General features: G+C 47.9%; 1 protein-coding gene across 1 annotated transcript; it reads right to left on the bottom strand.

Annotated features, from left to right (window-relative positions):
• Window positions 1-164: 164 nt before the first annotated feature.
• On the bottom strand, window positions 165-25,353 carry aclya (ATP citrate lyase a). The gene is made up of 28 exons (XM_084448717.1): window positions 25,240-25,353; window positions 22,664-22,833; window positions 21,503-21,625; window positions 18,036-18,098; window positions 17,097-17,287; window positions 15,500-15,579; window positions 14,499-14,629; window positions 10,449-10,567; window positions 9,493-9,629; window positions 9,260-9,321; window positions 9,030-9,147; window positions 8,656-8,810; window positions 7,495-7,588; window positions 6,981-7,122; window positions 6,615-6,783; window positions 6,402-6,506; window positions 5,902-6,098; window positions 5,722-5,803; window positions 5,229-5,339; window positions 4,609-4,736; window positions 4,246-4,339; window positions 3,936-4,090; window positions 2,936-3,086; window positions 2,301-2,444; window positions 2,084-2,197; window positions 1,895-1,977; window positions 1,700-1,776; window positions 165-1,328 (listed from the first exon to the last, which is right to left on the bottom strand). Exons 2-28 carry the CDS (start codon window positions 22,820-22,822, stop codon window positions 1,234-1,236), a joined length of 3,279 nt encoding a protein of 1,092 aa, XP_084304843.1. The 5' UTR covers window positions 22,823-22,833; window positions 25,240-25,353; the 3' UTR covers window positions 165-1,233.
• Window positions 25,354-25,911: the final 558 nt, after the last annotated feature.

The raw sequence follows: 25,911 nt of genomic DNA, 5'->3' as shown, positions 1-25,911 counted from the left end.
TGACATTTTCCACAGAGTTCAAGTGGATCTTCAACACAGTTTGATACTGAGGGTGGAATATATCAGTATATCAGTCTGCAGGTCACATGGTATCTTGTAGGAACACAAATAAAAAACAGTTGCGTTCCAATGAGTTATCTTTGTTCCAGTTATCTTTTATTCCTTCACAGTTCTGAAAATATATTACAGCACATTTCAACAGAGGCACATTTAATGTACATCATATTGGGTCAAACAACCATAAAACATTAAGAGAACACAGATAAAGACCAAACTAATCTCATCAAAAACAGATCAAAAACAAATTGACCTATAAATTAATGACATTCTGAGAAACATTTACATACATATAATTAGTGTACCGCAAGTGTAAAATGTTCCCTTTCTCTTGCTCTACTTGGACTCATAACTCAAATGGCCAACATGACCACCTGGGCATGTACGATGATCTAATACATTCTTCTTTTTTTTTTTTTTACTTGTATGTACTTTACTCTGGTATTAATACATCTATACATAAATAAAGCTATGATCTATATTTCTAAGAATTATCTACTGTAGTGTTATTGCACAATGGCTCACCCGATAGCAAGGTCACGGTTTTGATATGGCACGAGGGACAGAGACGCTCGAGAGAACTGCACAGAGACACACACACAGTAGTCTGTCCTACATAGACATGCTTGGATCAAAGACAATGTGGGGGAATATCGCTATAGTCCACTGTAATAGATAAGATATGAGATAGCAGTGGTAAGATATGAGATAGCAGTGGTAGTGGTAATAAGCACAGGAAGATCGTCTGAATCCCGACTGGTCATCTTAGAAAGAGGATCCCCCTGATCTCCCCAACACTACGGGGTTAAAGGTCAACCAATGAATGAGCCTCTCGCTCCTCTCCTAGACCGCGTCATCCTAATCTCTCTAGCGCACTCTCTTGCCCAACCTGTCTGAGAGGGCCTTCACAGTTTTGCGGGCATTGCTTATATTCACAGGGTTACAGAACGGTTTATCTAACTGCTTTTAAAGACTAAAACTCTTTCCTTTCCCAGTTCACATGATCCTCTACACTATTAGTTATGAGTTATTTCCCTCCCCCTGTCCTCCGACATGAGGGGACAGAGCACAGCAGAGAGGGGGAACGAAGGTGGGGGTGAGCGGACGCGGGTCGGTCTACGGTCAGGGTCGTCGGTCTACGGTCGGGGACGTCGGTCTGCGGTCGGGTCCCCGCGGTTACATGGACATGTGTTCGGGGAGGACGTAGGAGATGTCGTCCCAGGGGTGGCGGTACAGGCCCTGTTTCAGCCTCTTCTGGTCCAGGTAGTGTCCTGGGGTGGGAGAGACGAGAGCGGGGTTAGTCACAGACTCAGTTTTTTCCCCTCAGCAGCACGCCTCATAAACGAGTCAGGTGTTCGCCCCCCCCCCCCCAAATCCAAGGGGCGCTGCTTCGGGACTGAACTCTGAACTCACACTACCTACACCACCCTGACCACCAGCCATTGCACTTTATTGTCCTGTTGTTTCACTGTTCTGTCCTGCTTTGCACTTGTCTCTATTTGTGAAAAGAGAATTACTGTATGCACTTTAAATGCCAAAGCAAATGTATATATATATATATATATATATATATATATATATATATATATATATGTTACTGTAACATAATGGCGAATAAAGGATATCTGAATCTGAATCTCACCGATGAACCCCATGCTCCGACCCAGGACGAAGATCCCGTTCAGCGCCCCGATCTCCACGAACTCATCAGCCTCGTCGCTGAGGGGGCGACACAAGTATGAAAACACGAGTTAACGCAAGCCGACAGAGCGAGATTTAACCTGATAAACAGCATGGAGACATGTACGGTTAAATTGTGTGTGATTCGCTGGACTACCGTGTAAATCCACCACAGGTTCTGAGCAGATCCACGAACGCCACGCCGATGAACCCGTCCACGTTCAGGATCAGATTGGGTTTCTGAAATCACGACAGACAAAAAAAAAAAAAATGTACGAGGTGATGCAAGAGGACAACGAGGCGACGCAAGAGGACAACGAGAGAGTTGGGCGGCTGTGAATCTGACCTTGGAGGTGGTGATCTTCTCTACGTCCAGTGCGTAGTCCAGGAGCTGAGTGGATGGGAAGTGCTGCTTCACAAAGTCCTTGAGAATCTGCACCCTCATGTCAGGGTTGTTGATCTGAGTGCGACACACACACACACACACACACACACACACTAGTACTTGCAAGATCAAAGAAAACAGAACGGAGAAGGAATGGACAGACGAGGACTGCGCTCACCGATTTGACCCTGTGTCCGATGCCCATGATCAGCTTGCCCTCCTTCTTCATCTTGTTGACGAACTCCATGGGCAGCACGCCGCTGTCGAACGCCTTGCTGAACTGCTTGGCGGCGGCGTCCAGCGCGCCTCCGAACCGGTCACCCTGAGGTCAGATCCACAGAACGCAAGTCAGGAAAACACACTGGCGAATTCTACTCACCGCCCACACAACTGCGTATACTACCGATCTCTGGGTTCAAGTATATCGTGGCGATGGCGGAGGGTCTATGAAAGTATTTATATACTTGGTTTAAGGTAGATTTCAAAGAACACGCGATGTGGTCGATTCAAGCTGGTTTCAAACAAAAGACAATAGTTTTATTCTGTTACGATTTGCAAATTCGGACTCGAAACAGGAAGTGAATCCAAGTCAAGAGTACTGGGACTCAGTCGTGCAGTCTCTTTTATAACTTCGTATAGAGGGAGGTGACGGGCACTCAGACAAAGGGTAAAGGGGAGTGACGTAACAAACCAAATGTTCCATCTAAACAGAGGGATTCTCTGGGAACGGATGAAAAGGAAGGTTCACAGAGGTCTGTAGGAAAATAATAAGAAACAACTTGGTGATAGTTGAATTTCATTAACAGGTCTTACGATGGTGAGCAGGCCGGAGGTGAGGCTAGAGATGAGGTCTTTGCCGGCGCGGGCGCACACGATGGTGTTGTGGGCGCCGGACACGGCGGGGCCGTGGTCAGCGGTCACCATCAAACACATCTCAATGAACTGGCAGGCATACCTGGGCAGCCTGGACACAGAGGGGGGGACGACGTCAACACAACGGTTACTCTGCATACAACACTGGAGTTTCAATCAATCAAAGCTTTATTTGTATAGCGCATTTCATACCCAGAGGCAACACAATGCGCTTTACAGAGAACAAGGGAGGTGGGCATACGACCCACCTCTACATATTCCAGAGGGAAGCAAAAAAACAGGAATCACCCGGGGGCCAGATAAGTGAGCTGTAAAAAATTCTTCCCTGACCCCTCTCAACAAGGCGTTCGAGCAAGCTCCTGGAGTATGTTTGTCTACCGGCGAAGAACAGTTTGTGGACAGTATGGATCGTTTATGTTTGCAATGCCTTGCGGCATTCTCTATGAGCCTGTTCTGCTAAGTGCTTACTGTGCTTTGTTATATGATTCATTCAAATATCATATTAGAGACTACAGGGATAGCTAACACATAATGGCCGACCATGTAGGCAACTTCTCTGTAACTATTTGTGCACTCTCCTGTTAGTCATGTCTCTCTTATGAAGTATTTAGCCCATGTTTACTGCTCTGTATATGTTCTTAGCCAAAAGACAAACATTTTCCAGAAGCTTGCTCGATCGTCTCGTTGAGAGAGGTCAGGGAAGAATTTTTACAGCTCACTTTTCTGGCCCCCGGGTGAAACTGTGTTTTTGCTTCCATCTGGAATATGTAGGGGTGGGACCTATGCCCACCCCCCACTGCTCTCTGTAAAGCACATTGTGTTGCCTCTGTGTATGAAATGCACTATACAAATAAAGTTTGATTTGATTTGAATGTATTATTGAATATATCACAGCCTACAGTATGTACAGTATAAAGTGTGATGGGGTTGAGAGGCTGACCTCCTCTGGAACCAGAGCAGCCCCAGGGTCCCTCCCAGGCCCAACTCGGACTTGAACACCTCTGTGATGGGCATGCCGGCGTAGATCAGCTCCTGGCCCCTCTCATCACAGATACTGGTCATGAAGGAGGCCGGCTTACGAATCAGACCCAGCTCCTACGGGGCGGAGAGGGAGGGACGGTCACCACAACCCACCGGTCAGGCTGTCCCATGTGGTTCGGTGACATTTGCCTTGTATGGGTGTCAATCGCAAGAGCCAACTGAACACAGTTAATGGTGAATCGGGATTTCTGATTGGTTGGCATGCTCACCCTTGCCCAGGAGTAGTCCATTGGCACCGTGGGAGGTGGCACCTCCTTCGCTGGCACGATGACTCCTTTGCCAACAAGGTCATCGTACACTGATCTGCACAGGATGAGAGGAAACTTAAAAGATCACAACAATACAGAGTCCAGATGTATTTAATAAAACAGACTGACTTAGGGAGGCAGATTGTTCTAAGATAAATATCCAAATTGATGAATATACAGTTATACCTGGGTTATACAAAATCATCAAAAACAAAACATTAAAATGGAATCAATTAATCGCAGAGAGTCTGTGGCAGTCAAATGAAAGTTCTTGAACATTTCCCCCGTTAAACTTATACATTGTAATTGACAGCGGTCACTAACTTGATGACCTCTCCCAGCTCGTCGAAGCTTCTGGGGACGAAGGCGCCGGCCTCCTGGAGGGCCTGGTTCTTGGCCACCGCCGTCTCGGAGGCCTGGTTGGCACAGGCGCCGGCGTGCCCGAACTGGACCTGGACCAAGACAACGAGGGGGAAACGGCACCGATGTTGAACTCTCACCCGTCACTCCGAATCACAGTATCCGCTCCGGGTCTCTGAGATGTTAACTGATCTACCATAGCTCTGTACAGTTAACAGGCTCCGCCTCCTTTTTTTTAATTATTATTATTATTGTTATTATTATTATTTTAAAAATCTGTTTATTGGTTTTTAAAGGGTATAGAAGTTATATTAATACAATGGCAGCACTAAGTTAACGGCTGCAAAGCCCAATAACAACAAAGTAATAACGAACAAATGATAGAACATGAAATGATAAAAGCAATGAATAATACATCTAATAGAAAGCACAAAAGGAATAACTATATCAATAATATATGTTTACAAAGATGCCTTTATAATTGAATGAAGTAAAGAACAAAAAAATAAAGTGGCAAAGAGAAAAGAAAAGAAAAACACAAAACAAAACAAAGGCTCCTCCCTCTTTCTGCCGGCCCCTCTCACCTCTGAGGAGAACATGGTGGCGCAGGTCCCGATGCACCAGCTCACCACAGGCTTGGTGATCCGGCCCTGCTTGATCGCATCGCAGATCTTATACTCCTCTGTGCCCCCAATCTGAAGTGGAGACAGTGGTTTTAAATGATGGTCCTCACCGACACGCGTGTGTTCATAGTTAAGAATACCTGATCGTGGGATCGTTCACGTCACATATGTCAAAAAGTATTGATTCGCTTGGAAAGATTGTCCCTCTTCTCCGGTACTTCAGATGAATGAGCAGACGAGTGCTTTTATCTTAAATCAGATACAGTCGATGCTTATTCAGTCGCTTATTTTAACAATAAAAATATTTGTACGCTGCGATTGGCGAGATACGTTTCATGAATCGCACGTGAACCCTGTCGTAGCATCATCTGCGCTGGGTTCTAAGTTTGAGTGATAAATGAGGGCCAGTATGTGTAGGTGTGTGTGTGTGTGTGTGCGCGGGTCAGAGCCTCACCTCTCCAAGCATGACGATCATCTCCACCCCCGGCGTGTCCTGGTAGCGCAGCACATGATCCGTGAACACAGAGCCTGGATACCTGCAGGAGAGAGCAGCTTTAAATATCTGCTCCACACACACACACACACACACGCACACGCGCACACGCACACGGGCACACACGCGCTCGTTCCTTACCTGTCCCCGCCGATGGCCACCCCCTCGAAGACGCCGTCGGTGGTCCGCGAGATGATGTTGTTGAGCTCGTTGGACATCCCCCCGGAGCGAGAGACGTAGGCCACGCTGCCGGGCCGGTAGAGCTTAGAGGCCAGGATGTTGTCCAGCATGCCGCCCGTGTTTCCGATCTTAAAACAACCGGGCTTGATCCCTCCCACCTGAGGACCAACACACAAGCATCTGCGTGAACATAATAATAATAATAATACATTTTATTTATATATAAGGCGCCTTTCAGTTCACTCAAGGTCACCGTACAGGATAAAAAAGACAATAAAATATACAATAGTCAAAAGATACAAAATTACAAAATTGAAAAATTAGATACAAAATTAAGAATCTTAAGAATCGTAAGAGTACCATACCAGACAGGCATACCGTAGATAGATCAAACTTTATTTGTATAGATAGAGATGTACAAACACAGTGAATCACAGCGCACGCAGAAGTGTGGGTCCTACCGTCGCCGGGCCGATGATGGTGACGCCCTTCTCGTCCGCCAGCTTGATGATCTTCCTGGTCTGGGCTTCTGGGATGCCCTCAGCAATGATGGCGATGGTTTGGATCTGAGACAGGGGGGTCGGGACAGGGAACGGGACGTTTACACGCGCTCGTATCTACGGCTTCCTCCGGATCGCGCCGTACCGGTGACCTTAACCTGCGGTGACCTTTACCTGCGGGTACTGCATGGTTTCCACGGTGCTGTCGAAGGCGGAGCGGAGCGAGGCGAAGCTGATGAGCACGTCCACCTCCGGGTGCTTCTTCATGGCGTCGGCCATGTTCTTATAGACGGGCAGCAGGACCTCCTTGTGGCCCCAGTAGAACTTCTGCTTGTGGTCTCCGCTGGAGCACAAACACGCGCACCACCGGTCAGAAACACATCCGAGTCCGGCCCAGACAGACGCACGTGAATACAGGAAGGCCTTTTGCCAATCTACCTCCGAGGTCTGTGGATTTTTCACGTTTTTTTTTTTTTTTTTTTAGACCGTTACTGTACACACAGGAGACAGGAAATTCAGCGACAGGAAATGGACGCCTACGTGAACGGGTAGACCATGGCGGCCACGGAGGGCTCGTCCCTGGAGCAGACGTAGTCGAAGTCCAGCATGCCTTGCACTGCCCGCGTCTGCATGCCCCACACGATGGACTTGGTGTGCTTGCTGAAGAGGGTGGTCGCCTTGGCTACAGGGTCAAAGGGAGAGAGAGAGAGAGAGAGAGAGAGAGAGAGGAACCAGTATGGGTTGGTGTAGGGATGGTTGTGTGTGTAACTAAAGCACATTGTGTTGCCTCTGTGTATGAAATGCGCTATACAAATAAAGTTTGACTTGATTTGATTTAACTAGCGCTGATGCCCATCAGTTTGTTCTTCTTCTGGCCACAGGGGGCGCTCAACGTCTATCAGAGCAGAGCTGCACAGGGAAGCCTGCAAACGTGGCAGGAACCTTATATAACCCCATCCACAACAAGCTCTCAGTTTACATAGTAGTCTCACACACCCGCAGACCTAGTGTGTGTGTGTGTGTGTGTGTGTGTGCGTGTACATTGAGTCCTCACCCGCAGGGGCGCCTGGCTTGGCCTTCTTGGCAGGGGAGGCTTCGGCCCTGGTCTTGGCCTCGGAGAACGAGGCTGTTCTGGAGGAGGCGGGGGTCTGCGTGGGGGGGGGGGGGGGGGGAATGGGGGGAGATTAGTCACGCCGGATCCTACAGGGCGCGATCGGGGGGTGTTGAGATGACCTCTAAGGTACTCTGGGGATTCGTGTTTTCAATTAGGGCCTACATGGTGCCACCCTACATTCACAGGCCTTTGCCTGTTCAAATTGTGTTCCTTTTGTTCAGTTGTGTTTCGTTATGCTATGCTTTTAACCCTGTAGCACAGATTTTTTTTTTAAATGAAAAGTGCGTTACAAATAAAATGTATTATGATTATTATTATTACTTCCTTAACAGGTAAGAGAGAATTAAAGTGTGATCCTTTTTTTTGGATAAACTACAGACTTCTTAACTTCTTTGACCAGTGGATCCCACCACTGCATGACGAGACGAGGGTACGGACGGACAGACGGACAGATATGAACCCTAACGGCCACCGTAGGAGGGCCTGTGCGCTCTGTGGCTCTGCTCGCGTGCGGGTGCATTTCACTGAAAGGCCCGGCACAGCACATTTCTAATGGACGCCTGCGGGCGGTTAGTTGCGGAAGCCTATTGTGTCCCGTCTGCTATTTAAAACTTCAGCAGCGCACAAAGCCCTGCTACTGTATGCTCTGCTCTACACAGAGGCCCCGCCCACTGGGGCTCGGACTGCCTCTCTGCCTCGCCTCGGGGGCAGCCAGGGCACAACAACAGCGGTTATGAGAGGAGCGAGTCACGGCGTGTAGCTGTTCATTCCTCCTCTGCGGCGTAGCTCATGAACGTGAATGTATTGCGTAACTGCGGCCGCCACACCCGCGCAGCGCCGGAGCGTGAGAGATCACTTCCTGGTTAGAGATCACTTCCTGGTAGAGATCCCTTCCTGGTTAGAGATCCCTTCCTGGTTAGAGATCACTTCCTGGTAGAGATCCCTTTCTGGTAGAGATCACTTCCTGGTTAGAGATCACTTCCTGGTTAGAGATCACTTCCTGGTAAGAGATCACTTCCTGGTAAGAGATCACTTCCTGGTAGAGATCACTTCCTGGTAGAGATCACTTCCTGGTTAGCGAGCCTCTGACGGACTACACACCGACACGCTGCCGCTGGAGTTGAGCAGGAAGTTGGCGGTGTGGGCAGCGGCGGGAGGCTGGTTGGGGATAGGTCGGTGGCCCATTGCCATGCCCACGATGGCGGTCATGTGCGTCTCCGTGCCGAAGACGTGGATGGGGATGCCGGTGGTCTTCCCTGTGGGAACACACACACACGCACGCGCACACGCACGCACACGGCAAGGCTATTTGTATAGCACATTTCAGCAACAAACAATCAAAGTTCTTTACATAAGACATTATACACACACACACACACTAATAGATAACAGTAAGCCTCATTCACGCAAAAGGCATTCTTCTGAATGAAAAGACATGGATGAACAGAGCTCTATTGTGGGGGGGGGGGACTCACCCACTTCTCCCATCACCCTCAGGCCCTCCTGGTAATTTGGGCCACCGCGCCGGACGAAGATGGTGACCTCGTGCTCCTTCAGAGGGCCCTGGTAGTCCCTGATGGCTCGGACGATACCCTACCGAAGAGAGACGAGACGGACCTCGCATCACTCTCACAGGAGGTTGACCGGACACGCGGTCAGATGGACCCAACGGCAGAAGATCTGTGTCTAACCTCTCCACGCTTACCTTAAACGTGGCTGCGACGTTGGTGAAGTTCGCAATGCTCCCCCCAATGATCAGGACCTTACCTGCGAAACAGAGTGCGGTGTGTTAAGAACCCTGAACACGCTGTTGGTATGTTAAGAACCCTGAACACGCCGCTGGTGTGTTAAGAACCCTGAACACGCCGCTGGTGTGTTAAGAACCCTGAACACGCCGCTGGTGTGTTAAAACTCAAAAATAGCCCGGCGGCGTCGTACCATCTGGGTGCTTCTCGCGAGTCATCAGAGAGAGGATGGTCTTGGCGTAGTCGTAGGTCTGCTGCTCGCTGGGCGCTCCGGAATATTCCCCGTAGTTGGCCAGCTCGTCCACGCCGCCCAGGTCACAGATGGTGTCACTGTGGAGCAAAGACTATTACTGAACGGGCCTACCGGGGCCCAGGGGCCCCAAGAGCTCAGGGGGCCCTTTCTTGTCGCATAGTCAAAGGACTTATTAATTCATGTCAATAACAAGTCACAAGAAAGAAATGATCATTTTAAATGAGTGTTTATCTGTAGTACTTTAGAGGGGCTGAGTACTCCATGCAATAATAAAATAAAACTGCTTTTATGGTGAGATTTCTCTATCTTCAAATTGGATTTGGATGCCGCCGTCTCATTGGGCAAATTCAAAAAGGGGATAAATGAAATGGGGGGGGGGCCCTTTACGTGTCTGTGCCCAGGGGCCCATCATTTCATCATCCATCTATGCTGTGGAGGGAGGACATTGGTCAAACACGAGATGGAAATTACGACAGTTGACAAAAAAACAGTCAAACAACAGTCGAGCGCTACATGTTCCCCGTTGAGGAGTTAACGATGTCGAGAGAAACGCCCGCAAACACAACCCGGTCGGCGCGGCGAGGTGCTCGTTAGTCACGGCCGGCGTGCGTCAGCGCGGTGAGCTTCACGCCTCCACCAGACGGGGGGGGGGAGAGGACGGGAGGCGCCAGTCGCTCCCCAGACCCTCGTTAAAAAGGCGTCATCCAGAGAATCTAATTTAGCTCTCCGTTGAAAGAGCGGCGTCTGGTCCGGCGTCCCTGGCGGCCAGCCGGCTGGCGCCCCGCCCTCAGTTAACCCGGTTACCCTCGCCGGAGCCGGAGAAATCGCGGTGAGCGAGGCCTGTACGGTCAGCACTCAGCGGTATTCCGCTCAGAGCCTGTGATTGGCTACCCTACCTGTAGACCACAGAGGCTCCGCCTCCGGCCACCATGGTCCAGATTCTGCCCCGGGGGTTGAGGAGGGTGAGTTTGAGGCTGGCACCACTCTTGGCATCCAGGTCAGCGATGTAGGCCTCCTGGAGGAGGGGGGGCAAGGGGGGGTCAGTTAGGGTCAGTTAGGTAGAGGTAGCAGCAGGAGGATCTGATTAATCAGGCTGGACCCTGGGTGCTTCTTATTGGGCCGTTAACGGTCCTCTACGTTCTGCACCCAATCAGGATTTAAGTCCCTGACAGGGGTTGGACATGAGCTGTATGTATGCATTATAACCAGATAGACATGAGCTGTATGTATGCATTATAACCAGATAGACATGAGCTGTATGTATGCATTATAACCAGATAGACATGAGCTGTATGTATGCGTTATAACCAGATAGACATGAGCTGTATGTATGTGTTATAACCAGATAGACATGAGCTGTATGTATGCATTATAACCAGATAGACATGAGCTGTATGTATGCGTTATAACCAGATAGACATGAGCTGTATGTATGCATTATAACCAGATAGACATGAGCTGTATGTATGCATTATAACCAGATAGACATGAGCTGTATGTATGCGTTATAACCAGATAGACATGAGCTGTATGTATGCATTATAACCAGATAGACATGAGCTGTATGTATGCGTTATAACCAGATAGACATGAGCTGTATGTATGCATTATAACCAGATAGACATGAGCTGTATGTATGCATTATAACCAGATAGACATGAGCTGTATGTATGCATTATAACCAGATAGACATGAGCTGTATGTATGCATTATAACCAGATAGACATGAGCTGTATGTATGCATTATAACCAGATAGACATGAGCTGTATGTATGCACCATAATCAAAAGGTCAGCCATGCGATCATATATCAACACATAAACCCCACATTTCCCATTGGGCAGTGATTCTTTTGTGTGTAAACTCACTCATGTAAATCTGCCAAAACCAGAAACGTTGCGCTAATTAGTATATTAATAATGCGTATTATGATAATAACAGCTAACAGGAGCTGGTTGCACAGCAGTGCTTGCTTGTGTCAGCGGGGGGCACAGCTGGGGACCTGTAGTAAACACGTCCAATCAAAGACCCCCGCTGTCTCTCGTCTCCACCCGCGACTCACAGCCGTCCAATTAGACGGGCCCGTCTGCTACCCACACAGCGAATGTCTCAAATCGGCTCAGACCAGCGCCAGACAGACCCAAAAACAGAAAGCAGCCCAGATAGATTTTCTACAAATCTCCAGTCTACAGAATGAGGAAAAGGTCTAAAAACATCATTGCTTTTACTTCTGCTTGCACGGGGAATAATTTTATTACACAGGAAATCAAGAAATCCACCTAAAGTGTCTGTGGTTGAGTGACTTGATTTAATACAGTTAAAATACTCGTTTAGGGGGTCCAGGGACAAATTCCTATTCATCTGGGATCCAGTTTTGACATACTTACATGGACTTAAAACTATGCCTGATACGACAAGTTTTTCTCCTAATTTAGGATGTTTAAACTGGTAGACCACAGTGATGTATACAATTTAATTGACAGAACTGGTGAGGCCGTACTTATTTACTCTTTCTTTCTTTTATTTGTACAGTATCTGATACTTGCTTGAATTATTATTTCGATGGAAATCCCTACAGTCAATTAGTTTTTTCTACGGGGCTTGGGTAAGGATGAGTTTTGGTGCTCGATTTCTCTTCATATTCCACTCTAAAGGTGTTTTGGGGTTTATGCCCATTGTGTATGTAGTTATAAGGTTTATACTTTATACAATGTGGATCGAGACAGGCTCATACAGATCACCCCGGGTGAAACGGTTTTTTGCCTCCCTCTGGAATATGTAGGGGTGGGACCTATGCCCACCCTCCCATTGCTCTCTGTAAAGTGAATAGCATTTAGTTAACACACACACACACACACACACACATCAGTCCACTTCCGGCTTTAGGCCTGGACCTGGGCCCAGCCCCCTTCCCCTCACCCAAACCCGGGTCCGTATCCTTTTCCTACCCCCACCCTACCCCCGACCCCTGCCTCTACCTGGACCCAGGCACATTCACACACACCAGTGTTTGCCATGTCTCTCCTATGATTTTAGCCCTTTTTGATCTGAAAATGTAATTTAATGTAATTTATTGCTCTATAAATGTTCTTAGCCGTTAGACAAACATACTCCAGGATCTTGCTCAATCGTCTAGTTGAGAGAGGTCAGGGAATAATTTTTACAGCTCACTTTTCTGGCCCCCGGGTGATACTGTTTCTTTGCTTCCCTCTGGAATATGTAGGGGTGGGTCGTATGTTCACCTCCCTTGTTCTCTGTAAAGCGCACTGTGTTGCCTCTGTGTATGAAATGCACTATACAAATAAAGTGTGATTGATTGATTCATGTGTATATACATATATTGACATTGATCATGGCTAAATGTGACCTCGTTTACATTTCTTTCTTTCTTTCTTTCTTTCTCTCTCTCCCTCCTTTATCTCCTCTAGGTGTGTGCTCTGTTTAAATGGGTGGGAAGGGGGGTAAATAGTTTGTTGTTTATAAGGGGGGGGGGGCAGCAATATGGAAATATTAGTCTAAATGATGTTGATTGTATTTTGTACTTGTTAACATTTACAAATAGAAAATAAGTTTAAAAAAAAATCTCTAGTCTACATAAATGAATCCGGACCAGCCTTTAAAAAAGTCAAACTCAGTGTGTATCCTGGATATCTAGAGGTCCCTCCATCCCTGAAACCCTCCCCCCAAACTCTCTCTCCCCCCAGGCTCTCCCTGTGAGGGGCTCTCTGACATCACCATGGAGACACGGCAGGCGTATTAATGGCCACGCTAGCCCCTCCCCTTCCTGATCAGCGTCATACTGTGCAGCTGGGACTAGGGAAGCTCTCCCCAGAGTTGAAACCAAACATGGAGAAGCAGCGTTCAGTTTTTATGCTCCACACATCTGGAACAAACTTCCACAAAACTGCAGGTCTGCTGCAACTCTCAATTCTTTTAAATCAAGACTGAAGACTTTTCTTTTTGCTGCTGCTTTTTATTAAATCAAATAATTATTCATTCATACACTGCACTGTAACTTTTATTCCTGTATTTTATTTTTCCTGAATTTTGTTTTAAATGTCCTTTTTTGCATTTCGTTTTATATGACCTTTTATGTGTTGCACTTTGTCTTGATGCTTTTAAATGTGTCATGTAAAGCACTTTGAATTGCCTTGTTGCTGAAATGTGCTACACAAATAAACTCGCCTTGCCTTACTGAAATCCACTCCTGTAGACCACATATTTACTCATAAATACACAGGATGAAGCTGAAACTGTTGGCTCACAATACTCACAATACTCCATTACCTGGGAGTTGTTGATGTAATATTATATTGTGTTAGGGATAGTTTCATATTGTGTTAGGGATAGTTTCATATTGTGTTAGGGATAGTTTCATATTGTGTTAGGGATAGTTTCATATTGTGTTAGGGATAGTTTCATATTGTGTTAGGGATAGTTTAATGCGGAAGCAAACATGATAAAGGACAGTAGATCCCACATGATTTCCATCTCGTCTTTAAGGCAATTCAGCCATGATGCTTTATGACTTGAGAAGTCCCCCTCAGTGTGTCACTGTCTCTCACTCCGGACAGACAAGACAGCCAGACAGACAGCCAGACAGCCAGACAGCCAGACAAACAGACAAACAGACAGACAAACAAACAGAGACAGCCAGAGACAGACAGACAGACAGACAGACAGACAAACAAACAGAGACAGACAGAGACAGACAGACAGCCAGACAGCCAGACAAACAGCCAGACAGACAAACAAACAGAGACAGACAGAGACAGACAGACAGCCAGACAGACAGACAGCCAAACAGACACAGACGGACAGAGACAGACAGAGACAGACAGAGACAGACAGACAGCCAGACAGACAGCCAAACAGCCAAACAGACAGACAGACAGAGAGACAGACCGACCATCCATGACGGTGGCTCAACCAGTGCTCCTCCTCACCTCAGGATAGGCCTCCCTCCCAAAGGGGGGCGGGAACTCCACGTCGCCCCACTTGGCCTTGCAGAGGTAGTCAGCCGTGGCATCGATCTTGGCAGCCATGTCGAGCACAAACACACCATCCTGAGTGACCACTGAGAGAGAGAGAGAGAGAGGGGGGGAGAGAGAAAGAGAGAGAGAGACAGAGAGGGGGGGAGAGAGAGAGAGAGACAAGGGTAGTGTATTAGAGAGATAGATTATTCCCAGAGACATCCTCTTCTTCATCACCAGCTGGGATGAGCTCTAAGATAGAACACAGGGAAGTGGTAGGGTACCCTGCCCACCTCCAGGGGGAGTCCAAACCCCCCCTCTCCCTCTCTCTGGGGCGGAGGGGGGGGAAAGGGGAGGGGCGACATCAAAGCAGGGAGGGGAGGTGTCAGCAGCAACAGTAACAGCTGCCACCGGGGCAAATACTGATGCCCAATTACTACATTATAAACACACAGCACAGTCATCAAATAGCAGGACTATGAATTATTCAGCTTTTTCCTCCCTTGGCGTTAGAATGTTGTAATACACTTCTGCTCCAGCTGTTTCTCCACCAAGATGTTGTTTTTCCATTCGCTTCTGATCTGGTTCCAGACTGGTCTAGAGACAGAAGTTCTGGTCGGTACCGGACCGCGTGTGTCTGGACTTGGGGAAACCGACCGAGCATCATGTTCCAGTCATGGTAGGGTCTTTTCTTTTCACTGCTGCTTTTTATTAGATCAAATAATTATTCATTCATACACTGCACTGTAACTTTTATTCCTGTATTTCATTTTTCCCTCCATTTTTTTTTTTAAATGTCCTTTTTTGCATTTCGTTTTATATGACCTTTTATGTGTTGCACTTTGTCTTGATGCTTTTAATGTCTCATGTAAAGCACTTTGAAATGCCTTGTTGCTGAAATGTGCTACACAAATAAACGTGCCTTGCCAACTTGCGTAGGGTAGCGGGGGTTGGGAGCGTGAGACAGAACCTACCCACTGGGTTGATCTCCAGGTAGGTGAAGTACAGGTCTTCATACAGGTTGAAGAGTCCAACTATGAAGCTGGCCAGAACCCTGCAGGAAACACACAACCCAGAGGTTCAGCTCGGTCCGACGGCGTCGTTCTGTCTTGTCCATCATCCTGAGTCCCAGCAAGGGTCCTGCATTCTACGCAGGAAGACTAATATGGTTCTTTGGGACATCTGGCAGCTGTCACAGTCAAAATAATGTCTGATGTTTTAAGTGTCTCAATGATTAATCAGGGAGTCACACTCCGTTACAATCCACACACAAGAGAACATCGTTAAGGGGGAAGAGAGGAGGAGGAGGAGGAAGAGGAGGGAGGGAGGAAAACAACCAGCTCTTACAGAGAACCTACACATTAAATGGAGAGAGACAGCTTGCTACAAGGAATGAAAAATCGAATTTACTCGTGCCTCCTCCTGTCAAAACAGAGCTGACATGATGACAGGTGGGGGGTTGGTGGGGGGGGAAGTGGATGGAGGGAGCGGTATTTCTTCCTCTCCTCTCTGTGGGGGGTTGGTGGGGGAGGGGGGGGGGTGGATGGAGGGAGCGGTATTTCTTCCTCTCCTCTCTGTGGGGGGGTGGATGGAGGGAGCGGTTTCTCCTCCTCTCCTCTCCGAGCCTGTCAGCGGAGAAGGCAGCCGCGCTCCTGACCGCGTGGGGCTGTTGTCAGGAGAGCTGCCCCGGCTGCCAGAGCACAGCCCTCAGTGACTTAGCACAGGCTGACGGGGTCTGGAGAGGGGGGGCTCCCGTTCCGGACCCCAACGAGGGAGGGGGGGAGAGGAGAGAGGAGGAGGGGGGACCGGGGGGGGGGGGGGGGGGGTTGGGGGGCACAGAGCCGCCTTCTTCAATGTCGGCCAAGAGAGTCCAGCCAAACCGGCCCTGCCGTCAGAGAGGGAGGAGCCGGGGGGGGGGGGGGGCCGTATATCAGAACCACAGGGACGTGCGCAGAAAGAGAGGGAGAGGGAGCGATCGAAGAAGGGAGAGCGAGCCAGCGGGCGAGGGGAGTTAGTCATTTGTCTAATGGATGTCGGTCTCTCTCCCCCCTCCCTCCCCCCTCTTTACCCCACCTCCCTCTCTCCCCCCCTCCCTCCCCCCCCCCTCTCTCCCCCCTCCCTCTCTACCCCCCCTCTCTCCCCCCCTCCCTCTCTACCCCCCCCTCCCTCTACACTCACCTCCCTCTCTCCCCCACCTCCCTCTCTACCCCCCTCCCTCTCTACCCCACCTCCCTCTCTCCCTCTCACCTCCCTCTCTCCCCCCTCCCTCCCTCTCCACCCCACCTCCCTCTCTCCCCCCCTCCCTCTCTCCCCAGCTTAATGCTTTATCCGAACCGCCCGGTCATCGCTCTCCTGCCCCTCTCGCAATCTCGCGTGTCGTGTCGGCCTCTCCAGCCTGCCCCCCCCCTTAAAAAAAAATAAAAAAATCAATCAACCCCCCCCCGCCCCCTCAGTATCTTCCCATCTGAAAAGGGTTGTTATTCGATAAAAACAAAAAGCTCTACGATCGATCACAATGTGTTTTCCGAGGCGCGGTTCCCCTCCCTCCCCCCCCCCCCCCTCTCCACTCACGCCTTCTTGTCGGCGGCGACGTGCTTGAGGAGCTGCTTCTTCACGCCGTCCTCGCCAATCTTCTCGCCCACGCCCACCAGCAGCTTCTGGGCCTTGGCGTCCACGTCCCCCACGTCCACGCCGCCCTCGTGGTGGAACAGGACGTAGTCCCCCTCTCGCGTGGCGTAGACGCACACGTAGAACTCCTCCTCCTGAGGGACAGACGGTCGGACGGAGACTTGAGCTGTGTTGGGAATCGCTCCCTATTCACTATATAGTGCACTATATAGGGCGTCAGCCATTTTGTTTGTAGTGTCTGAATTCTCCACAGAATTTTCGTTCCCTATATAGTCCACTATTTATTACCCACAATTCACCTTGATTTGCAGGGAACAGTGCATGTACCCTACATTTTCTCCGTTCCCTAGGTAGTTCACTAAGGGAATAGGGCAGGGGTGTCAAACTCTGGCCCGCGGGCCAAATTTGGCCCGCAGTGTAATTATATTTGGCCCGCGAGGCAATACCAAATGACTACTAGAGCTGGCCCGCCAGTATTCGATTTTGCATGTCTGCACTATTAAGTTATATATTGTATGGTAATAAGCGTTGCTTGTTCCATATTCAATGTTAAAGAAAAACTTGTTTGGGTCCATATTAAAATTTTCATTTGTGCAATGTTGGCCCGCAACATTGTTCAAGTAAAAAATTTTGGCCCACTGTGTATTTGAGTTTGACACCCCTGGAATAGGGAGTGAGGGAACAAGGGAGCGATTCCGAACACAGACAAGAGACAGATTTCAGACGCGCACGGAAAACGTGTTTCTCGCTACCGCTGCTGATATAACATGACACTCACGGCGCTTTACAAGCACGGATTAATTAAATACCGCTGCCGGAAACCGGTTGGACAGAAACTGGAGAGGGGCGGGGTTCACGTTAGAGGGGCGGGGTTCACGTTACCTGCTTGTGAGCGACGAACGGTTCGATCAGGAAGTTCTTCAGAACGCCCTTCGCTTTCCCCACCTGAGATACAAACATGGAATTACTGAAGGTCTGAAATCATAACTGAGCAGATAGATAGGTAGTAAGATAGATATACAGTAAGACAGATAAATAGATATAGATACAGTAAGAGATATAGATACAGTAAGATATACAGTAAGACAGATAGATAGATAGATACAGTAGATAGATATACAGTAAGACAGAGATATATAGATGCAGTAAGACAGATATACAGTAAGACAGATAAATAGATAGATATAGATACAGTAAGACAGATATATAGATTGAGTAAGACAGATATACAGTAAGACAGATAGATAGATACAGTAAGACAGATATACAGTAAGACAGATATACAGTAAGACAGATAAATAGATAGATACAGTAGATTGATGAACTAGTATTTGATGGAGGTGAACTAAAGGAGCTAAATGGGCTTGAATTCACATGGGAAATATCAAGCCTACTGAGCAACTGTAGTATATTTTTTATCCTGTATTACATTAATCACATGCCTGTATTACTCTCATATAGTAATCATTTTATTAGAATAATTAATAAACCTCAACTAGTTGGAACTGTGTTAATTCAAGGATCAACAGAGGCCTTTGTCTAAGTCTCTGAGTCAGCATGGTTCTTTGTCTATAGCTAATGGTCACCTCTGGATTGAGTGCAGTCTTGTAACATGATCCCAGGAAGTACCCAGCAGCCCCCCTGTCCGAAGGTCAGCTGATACCCTGACCATTCAGAAGACTAGTTGATCTTTTGTGACCATATCTGGTGTTGATGAACATTCCTTGTATGCAAATTTGTTTGGTCATGTGATTCCTGGCTTGTGGCCAGGTTAAAAGCTCCGTGAGAACCTTAGTATTGCCGAAGGTCTGACCCCATGTAACAGGCACGCTCAAGAAATTGTTGATTCAAACGTTTTTGCCTCCTTGAAGTTCTGTTCCACATGAAGTTTATGTATTTGGAATAAACTGCACAAGAACAAGAGAGTGAGAGCAGCATCAATGACCACGACTCAGAGCCAGACTGACGCTGGCGTCCTGTAGGCAAACAGGAAACCCTCATTCAGGATCAACTCTGACAGACACGGCCTGGAGAGAGAACAGGCTACATGCGTTTGTGAAACTCAACCTGGTAAGTAGGGCTGGGTTTAAAAAATCGATTCATCGATTCTGAATCGATTCATGAATCCCAAAATCGATCTTTTATTTAATGAACGAATGAAGGAATGAATAGTTCATTAATTCATTCAATGATTCATTCATACATTCATTTTTGGAAATTAGTATCGATACCCAGCCCTATGTGTTGCATAACTTGGCAGTTATGTAATCGAATTGAATCGTGATAATAGATTCTGAACCTTGTGAATCGGAATCGAATCGATTCTTGAAATTCGACTCGATACCCAGCCCTACTGGTAAGACTCGCTGGAATCCAAAAACAGACAAGAGGATCTATCGCCTGGTCCTCAACAGCCTCAGGGGCTGGCCTCTGGATCCTATTAAAGCTCCCGTGTGGGATGGAGGCCTGTACAGAGGCTGGGTCCTCAGTGACTCCACTTCAAAACGTGACAAGATTCGGGGTGAAAACCAGAGAGCGAAGTGGCTGCAGTGTGCCGTTGCATGCGAGGACTGCGCATAACCGAGCCAGCTCATTAGGGCTGTCCGTCACAGCGCCTGCGTTAAAGGCCACTCGGCAGAAAATCAGCAGGCACTGCCGAGGGGAGCAGACAGGAAGAAAAAGGTAAAGTGAGAAGGTTGACAGAGTGGGAATTAAAATAAGGGACACGAACGACGAAAAGAGGCCATCTGACTGAAGGATTTTTTGGGGGGATTTTTATTAGGATCCCCATTAGCTGATGTCAGTGACATCAGCTACTCTTCCTGGGGTCCACAAGACTCTCAAGAGGCTGAGAGAAATTTAGCAAGAAATGAGGCTGACGCTTCTACAGGTACCACGACCTCCCAGACCGGATGAGAGAGATGGATGATGTACCATGCACAGTAGGAGAGGGGGCTTACAGTACATGGATAACGAGAGAATAAAGAGTCAAACGCATGTAAATATAAAGTAATTTAAATAAATCATCTCTAGGATGTGGCGAAAAATGTGTACATTCCATTGATGTGACACTTGAACCCTGACCTCCACCATATTCCCGCAGACATGACTTCAACTCCAGCTCCACCCGAGAGCTAAAGGAAGACGAGGTGTGCACAAGACAGTCACTTTGAAATAATACTAATAATAAATGAAGATAAACTAAGAGAGACAGTTATTTAACCTGCAGGCGTTTAGGATACCCTGCTTCAACGATAAAAACAGGTGTATGAAAATGAAGTGTTTTTATTTATCATGCTATTGCACAGCCACATCCGTTAAAACCAAACATAACATGACAGACGCAATCCGGACACCTGCTGGATTCATTTGTTCAGTCTTATTTACGGCCACCGGCAGCAACTGACGTTTCCATCTAAAACGTGAGAGATAAATATATTCAATCCCACAGTCGTCTTCCTCTAGCGCGCACGCCAACTTTATGAAGCGCACGGCCTCTCTAGGCTGACGGTTTGAGAATCAGCGCAGACTTTTCAGAGGCGAACCGAGTGATGGAAGCAGTGTAGCGTGACGGCTGCCCTGAAACAAATGTTGTTTACTCGCGAGCAGGTCTCTGATTGGCTGACTGACAGGCCTGGTTGACGATCACCTGACTGAACGCTCATTAGCTAGTCTCGCGGGCCAGACAAGTCGACTTCCGCTCCGGATTGTCTACTACGTCTGGTATTCACTATATGCACAACTCCAGTACTTCCTGAAACTAGACATGCTTCTCTATTTCCTGTCTTACACTATTGGATGAAATGATTATCCAGGTGTGCCTGATCATTGTGCTGCAGTCAGGCACACCTGATTAATCACTTCATCCAATAGTGTAGGACAGGAAATAGAGAAGCATGTCTAATTTCAGGAAGTACTGGAGTTGTGCAATTGGCTAATTCAGGCGCTGAAATTTAGTTGAAGGAAGTTGGGGGAAAAAAGGGCGGATAGCCTGTCAAAATTCCGTAGAGAGTAGTAGACAGTCCGGACAGGAAGTGATGAGTTTTTTTAAGAACTTCCTTTTTCCAAATACTAAGCGGCTGAAGTCCAGACTCTCTCCTCCATCACAGGCTCTGAGAGTCTGGCTCTGAGACTACTCATTAGCGAACCACGCAGCACCGGTGGAAAACTTCTATGCAAACGCCAGGGACAAAATAACTAAAGTTCCTAATGGGGAAGCAGGGAGATGAGAAACAGACAGAAGAAAATGGTTGTGTGGAGGATTAGAAGTGTGTTTAATAAAGGTGTGTGTGTGTGTGCGTGTGTGTGTGTGTGTACACATGGGAATACTCGTTGGGCTGCTGCCTCACCGTGGCCTCTTTCATGAAGCGGGTCTTCAGCCAATCTCTGACGCCGTTCAGGTCCAGGTCGACGCCCACCAGTCCCAGCTTGCCCCGCCTCTTGATCAGCTGATCGGGCTTCACCACGAGTCTCTGTGAGAGACAACATGGCCGCGCCGTTAGCGATGACGTCATCAGCCCACTGGCGTCACCCGACGAGAGTAACCATAACTAAGATTTTTGACATGATCTTACAAGCCCCATTTCAGTTCAGGGGTTCACAGTGCGAGGACATAAGGTGGAGTTAACACTACTGTTGGGTTCTTCTACATCTGGGCCGCGCCCTGTGGTCTGTGACGCGTTCTCCTGGGACGCCTCGCCCCTCCCCCCCCTGTGAATCCACTCAGGGGTGAGTCACAGACAGAGACAGACTTATGAGCCATCTAATCTGGGGCTCTGCCAGCCAGCCTGGAAGGAGATGGCCCAGGGTGAAAGTTAATGTTATTTCCTAATCAATCCTGTCATAGCGCCTGTATCTCTGCCTGAATCTACCCTCTACCTTCTCCTCCTCTCCCCCACACCCCCCCTCCAGACCCTGAAACAGCCAGAGAGAGAGAGATGGAGGGAGGGAGGGAGAGACGTATGAGTCATTTTGTAATTCTATTAGACGCCCTCTCTTCGTGACTCCTCTATGAAGGAATCAGAAGAGTGCCTCTGCCATAGATCACTTTATATCCGTGAAAACGTTCCGACGCGAGCGTCCTCCTCCTAAAAACCTAATGTGATTCGTTTCCGTTGTGAAGCCATAAAAGCTGCTGGAGATGGACCTCCTGGCTAGGACCAATCACTAACGAGCGCCAAGAGACCACTCCCACAGTCACTAAGTAATTGGTCTGTAGAAACGCACATCACTTGGCACGGGTTTTGGTGGGAGAAGCCGTCCTAATGACTATGTGGATAATTATTCATGACTATGGCGTCGAATATGCACTGCGATAAAACATGATCTTGCGGTCTAAAAAAACCAACATTAAACTTGTGTGGATCGGTCATCGCGTCCTTCAAATGGCTGATAGCGTATTTACTCTTCACTGTCCCTTCCCCAAGTCAACAGAGCTGTGATGACAGAGGAACCGCGCTGTGGTTCTGAGGTTCTGGTCCCTAACGGGTCTCTACAGGCCGGTCCGTCACCTTGGTGAGCAGCCAGGGGTGGTCCTGTGCCAGCTGGTCCCAGTCCGTCTCGGCCGTGACATTGGCGTAGCAGAAGCGGTTCTGGACCGCCGCTGAGGTACAGATATGCCTGTAGAGGAACTCCTTGCCCGTCTGCTCTGAGATGGCTTTGGCCGACATGGTGACTCAGACTAGGGAGGAGAAACAGAGATGGAGAACGACAGAGAGAGAGAGACAACGTTTAGACGGTCAGCAGGGGTTATGGCATATGTAGGGAGCTATTCAATTATACTGTTTTGTTGTTGTTGTTGTTGTAATCTGGTGTCCATAGATAAAAATAACCTTTCCAGGTAGTGATGCTACCGCTAACCTGATTAGCTTTGTTGCTCCAGGACCCGCCCACCGGGTCCTCAGAGACCACTTAACCAATCAGAGACTAATCATGCCCCAGAGAGAGAGAGAGAGAGAGAGAGAGAGAGAGAGAGAGAGAGAGAGAGAGAGAGGAGGGAGACAGAGGGAGAGAGAGAGAGAGGGGGGGGGGGGCAGAGAGAGGGAGACAGAGGGAGAGAGAGAGAGCGAGAAACAGAGAGAGGGAGAGAGAGAGATAAACAGAGAGAGGGAGAGAGAGAGATAAACAGAGAGAGGGAGAGAGAGAGAGAGAGAGGGAGAGAGAGAGAGAGGGAAACAGAGAGAGGGAGAGAGAGAGGGAGAGAGAGAGGACAGCAATAGAAACATACAGTGCTGTGTCTCTTCTGTCAGATAATCACTCAGGAATACTTTTTTTATGACAGCGTGGTACAGTATGACAGAACTCCCCACAGGTGAGAAGACTGCACTCTGATCGCGTGACTACATCAGCCCCATAAATAATACAAGATAAGCCTGCTAGACATCTGCTAGACAATGACGGCAATGTTGTGAAATGTTCAGGACGTGACAGATATGAACTTTGATAATCCCTGTGATTAGGAAATCCGTCTGATTGGGTAGCTGTGAGTGACATCATAAAGGCTCAGAGCACCAAACTGGACCAATCCCCAACTCTGTATCTGCCCCCCTCCCTCCCTCCCTCCCTCCCTCCCATCACCCAATCCCTCCATCCACCCCTCCCTCAACCCCCTCCCCCTGTACGGTGGTGCGACACTCCTATTATTGATCTGGCCTTGGCTTCCTACTACACTCACCGAGGCAAAGCCTATCACTGCTTTGATCCCAGACAAGATGGATATCAACCATGAACGCGGAGCTCTGAGAGTCTATTCCTGAGCTGATGTGCACAGTCACTCACGCCTACGAAACCGCTGGAAAGACCTACCACCACTTCTGGAGCTGCAAAGACCCAGCTGCCTCAGCCCCTGACTGCCACCCAGCCCACAGAACCACGGTCCGCTTCATTAAGTAAAAAGCCCTGATGTGGGCTCTAGCAGGTGCTCGCTGCTCATAGATTTATGATCCCTTTACTTGCCATGCATGTACAGTATATGTATATATATCATATGGTTTAAACGTTTGACTAGGGCAATGGCATGCGCTGATGGAGATGACATAGGACAGGTTTGACAGGGTGCAAGACATGACAGTGCAAAATGCAAATACAAACTACAGCGATACAAAATACAAAATACAAGATACAATGTGCCCCTGTCCTCCTGACAGTTCTTGATTATGAGGATTCATGAGGTTCTCTGTATTGATCCCTCTTGTTTCGGAGTCACCACAGTGCTGGTCCCTGGCCAATCTAACACGGTTACCAGGAGCCCATCCAACCCAGTATATCATAGCTCATCCATTTTCTCTCTCTGTTTGGCAGGACTGTGAAATATCACCTCTCCACACCAAGATGCAGCTCACAGATGATGCGCAAACGTATTTAGAAAGAGGATGAGCAATGTTTGGAGGTCATGTGGTCAAGCCTTTGTAAACACACACACACGCGCGCGCACACACACACACACACACACACACACACGCACACACACACACACACAATTTGTACAAAAAATGATCAGGATCTACCTGCTTCTGGGTACTGAATATTTTTCACCCAAACCTTCTCCTAATTGAGCACACTGGCTGGACTTTGGATTGGGGGGACTTTATTTCAATTGACTAGGATCCCTGGTAATAATCCTAAATTTAGAAGAAAAACTGTCATCATTAGCAAGTGAACTGAGTAGACTGATTTTTTTTTTAATCATTTGAGAATATTAAATTGATCTTATTCCAAGAGTCTTAATGTGATCACATTCTTTCGAATTAAAGACATTTGTTTACACATAACAAAAGGCTATGTGACACCGGTTTGAGCCATGGACCCCATTATGATTCATATAGCTACTGTCTTGACTGACCAGTTCAACTAGTTCTCTGTACTCACATCATTCATTCATTCATTCATTCAATCAATCATTCATTCGGTCTGTTTCTCTCCCACCCCCTCGCTCTCTCTCTCTCTCTCACATGCGAAAGCACACAAATGAATGGAGAACCCGATACTACATCTTCTTTGCCATTCTTTTCGGAATTGTTTGACAACTTATTTGCAGTTACATTTTTACCTCGTAGCATATAATAGTCGTTAAAATGGTCTTACTTGCCTTGTTGTATTGTGTTTTTATATCGTGGTTCAAATCTGATGCTCCTCGTGCAGCTTCCTCTCTCCTGCCGGTTGCTCCTCGCGCAGGGCTTTTCTCTCCTCCGTCTATCTGCTGATCTGCTTGTCTGATATCTGGGCTCACTGGTTGGCTAATACCACCCCGTGCTCCGTGAAGATCACGCCCACCGTTCGTTGAAAAAAAGACAGCTCAATTTGAACTCCGGATGACTGGTTACCATTGTCTCTATGGGATAATTGTAGCCAATCCGAGTTTGGGGACTAGATTCACTTGATCTATATGTTTATGATATGCATTTATGATATGCATTGGTTAAAAATGAATAATCGGAAGTTTATGGCATCGAGATATATCAACTCTGTAGACTTTCAAGTGGTCCATGGCCTTGACCGTTCAGATACCAAAGCACGCCACGTTGCTTACCCAATACAGTGACACTACTGTGTGTATAGTCCAGAACAGCCTTGGTGTTCATAGGAAATGTTTGTTTTAAGATATTTGTTCTGTATTTCTCAAAACTGTGTGAAGCTGTGGCAATGACTTGGACTTAATCGGAAATGTTCTGAACTCACCATGTTTGGCAAGAGCCAGGGGGACTTTATTGCAAATATCTGAATTAATTATATCTGGCAGAGAGAGAGCTTTCAAAGCTTG

Source organism: Borostomias antarcticus (genome assembly GCF_949987555.1).
Source record: "Borostomias antarcticus genome assembly, chromosome: 14".
NCBI lineage: Eukaryota > Metazoa > Chordata > Actinopteri > Stomiiformes > Stomiidae > Borostomias > Borostomias antarcticus.
Note: the sequence above shows the minus strand (reverse complement) of the source record. Positions and strands in the feature narration are given on the sequence as shown.

What these genes read in the sequence shown, in the direction of transcription:
- aclya (XM_084448717.1), bottom strand. Translation starts at nt 22,822, where the DNA reads ATGTCGGCCAAAGCCATCTCAGAGCAGACGGGCAAGGAGTTCCTCTAC. An exon ending in TCGCGAGAAGCACCCAGATG is followed by an intron (nt 9,322 to 9,492) that starts GTACGACGCCGC and finishes TCTGTTTCGCAG; the next exon opens with GTAAGGTCCTGATCATTGGG. An exon ending in CTGCTCTGGTTCCAGAGGAG is followed by an intron (nt 3,087 to 3,935) that starts GTCAGCCTCTCA and finishes CTCTGTGTCCAG; the next exon opens with GCTGCCCAGGTATGCCTGCC.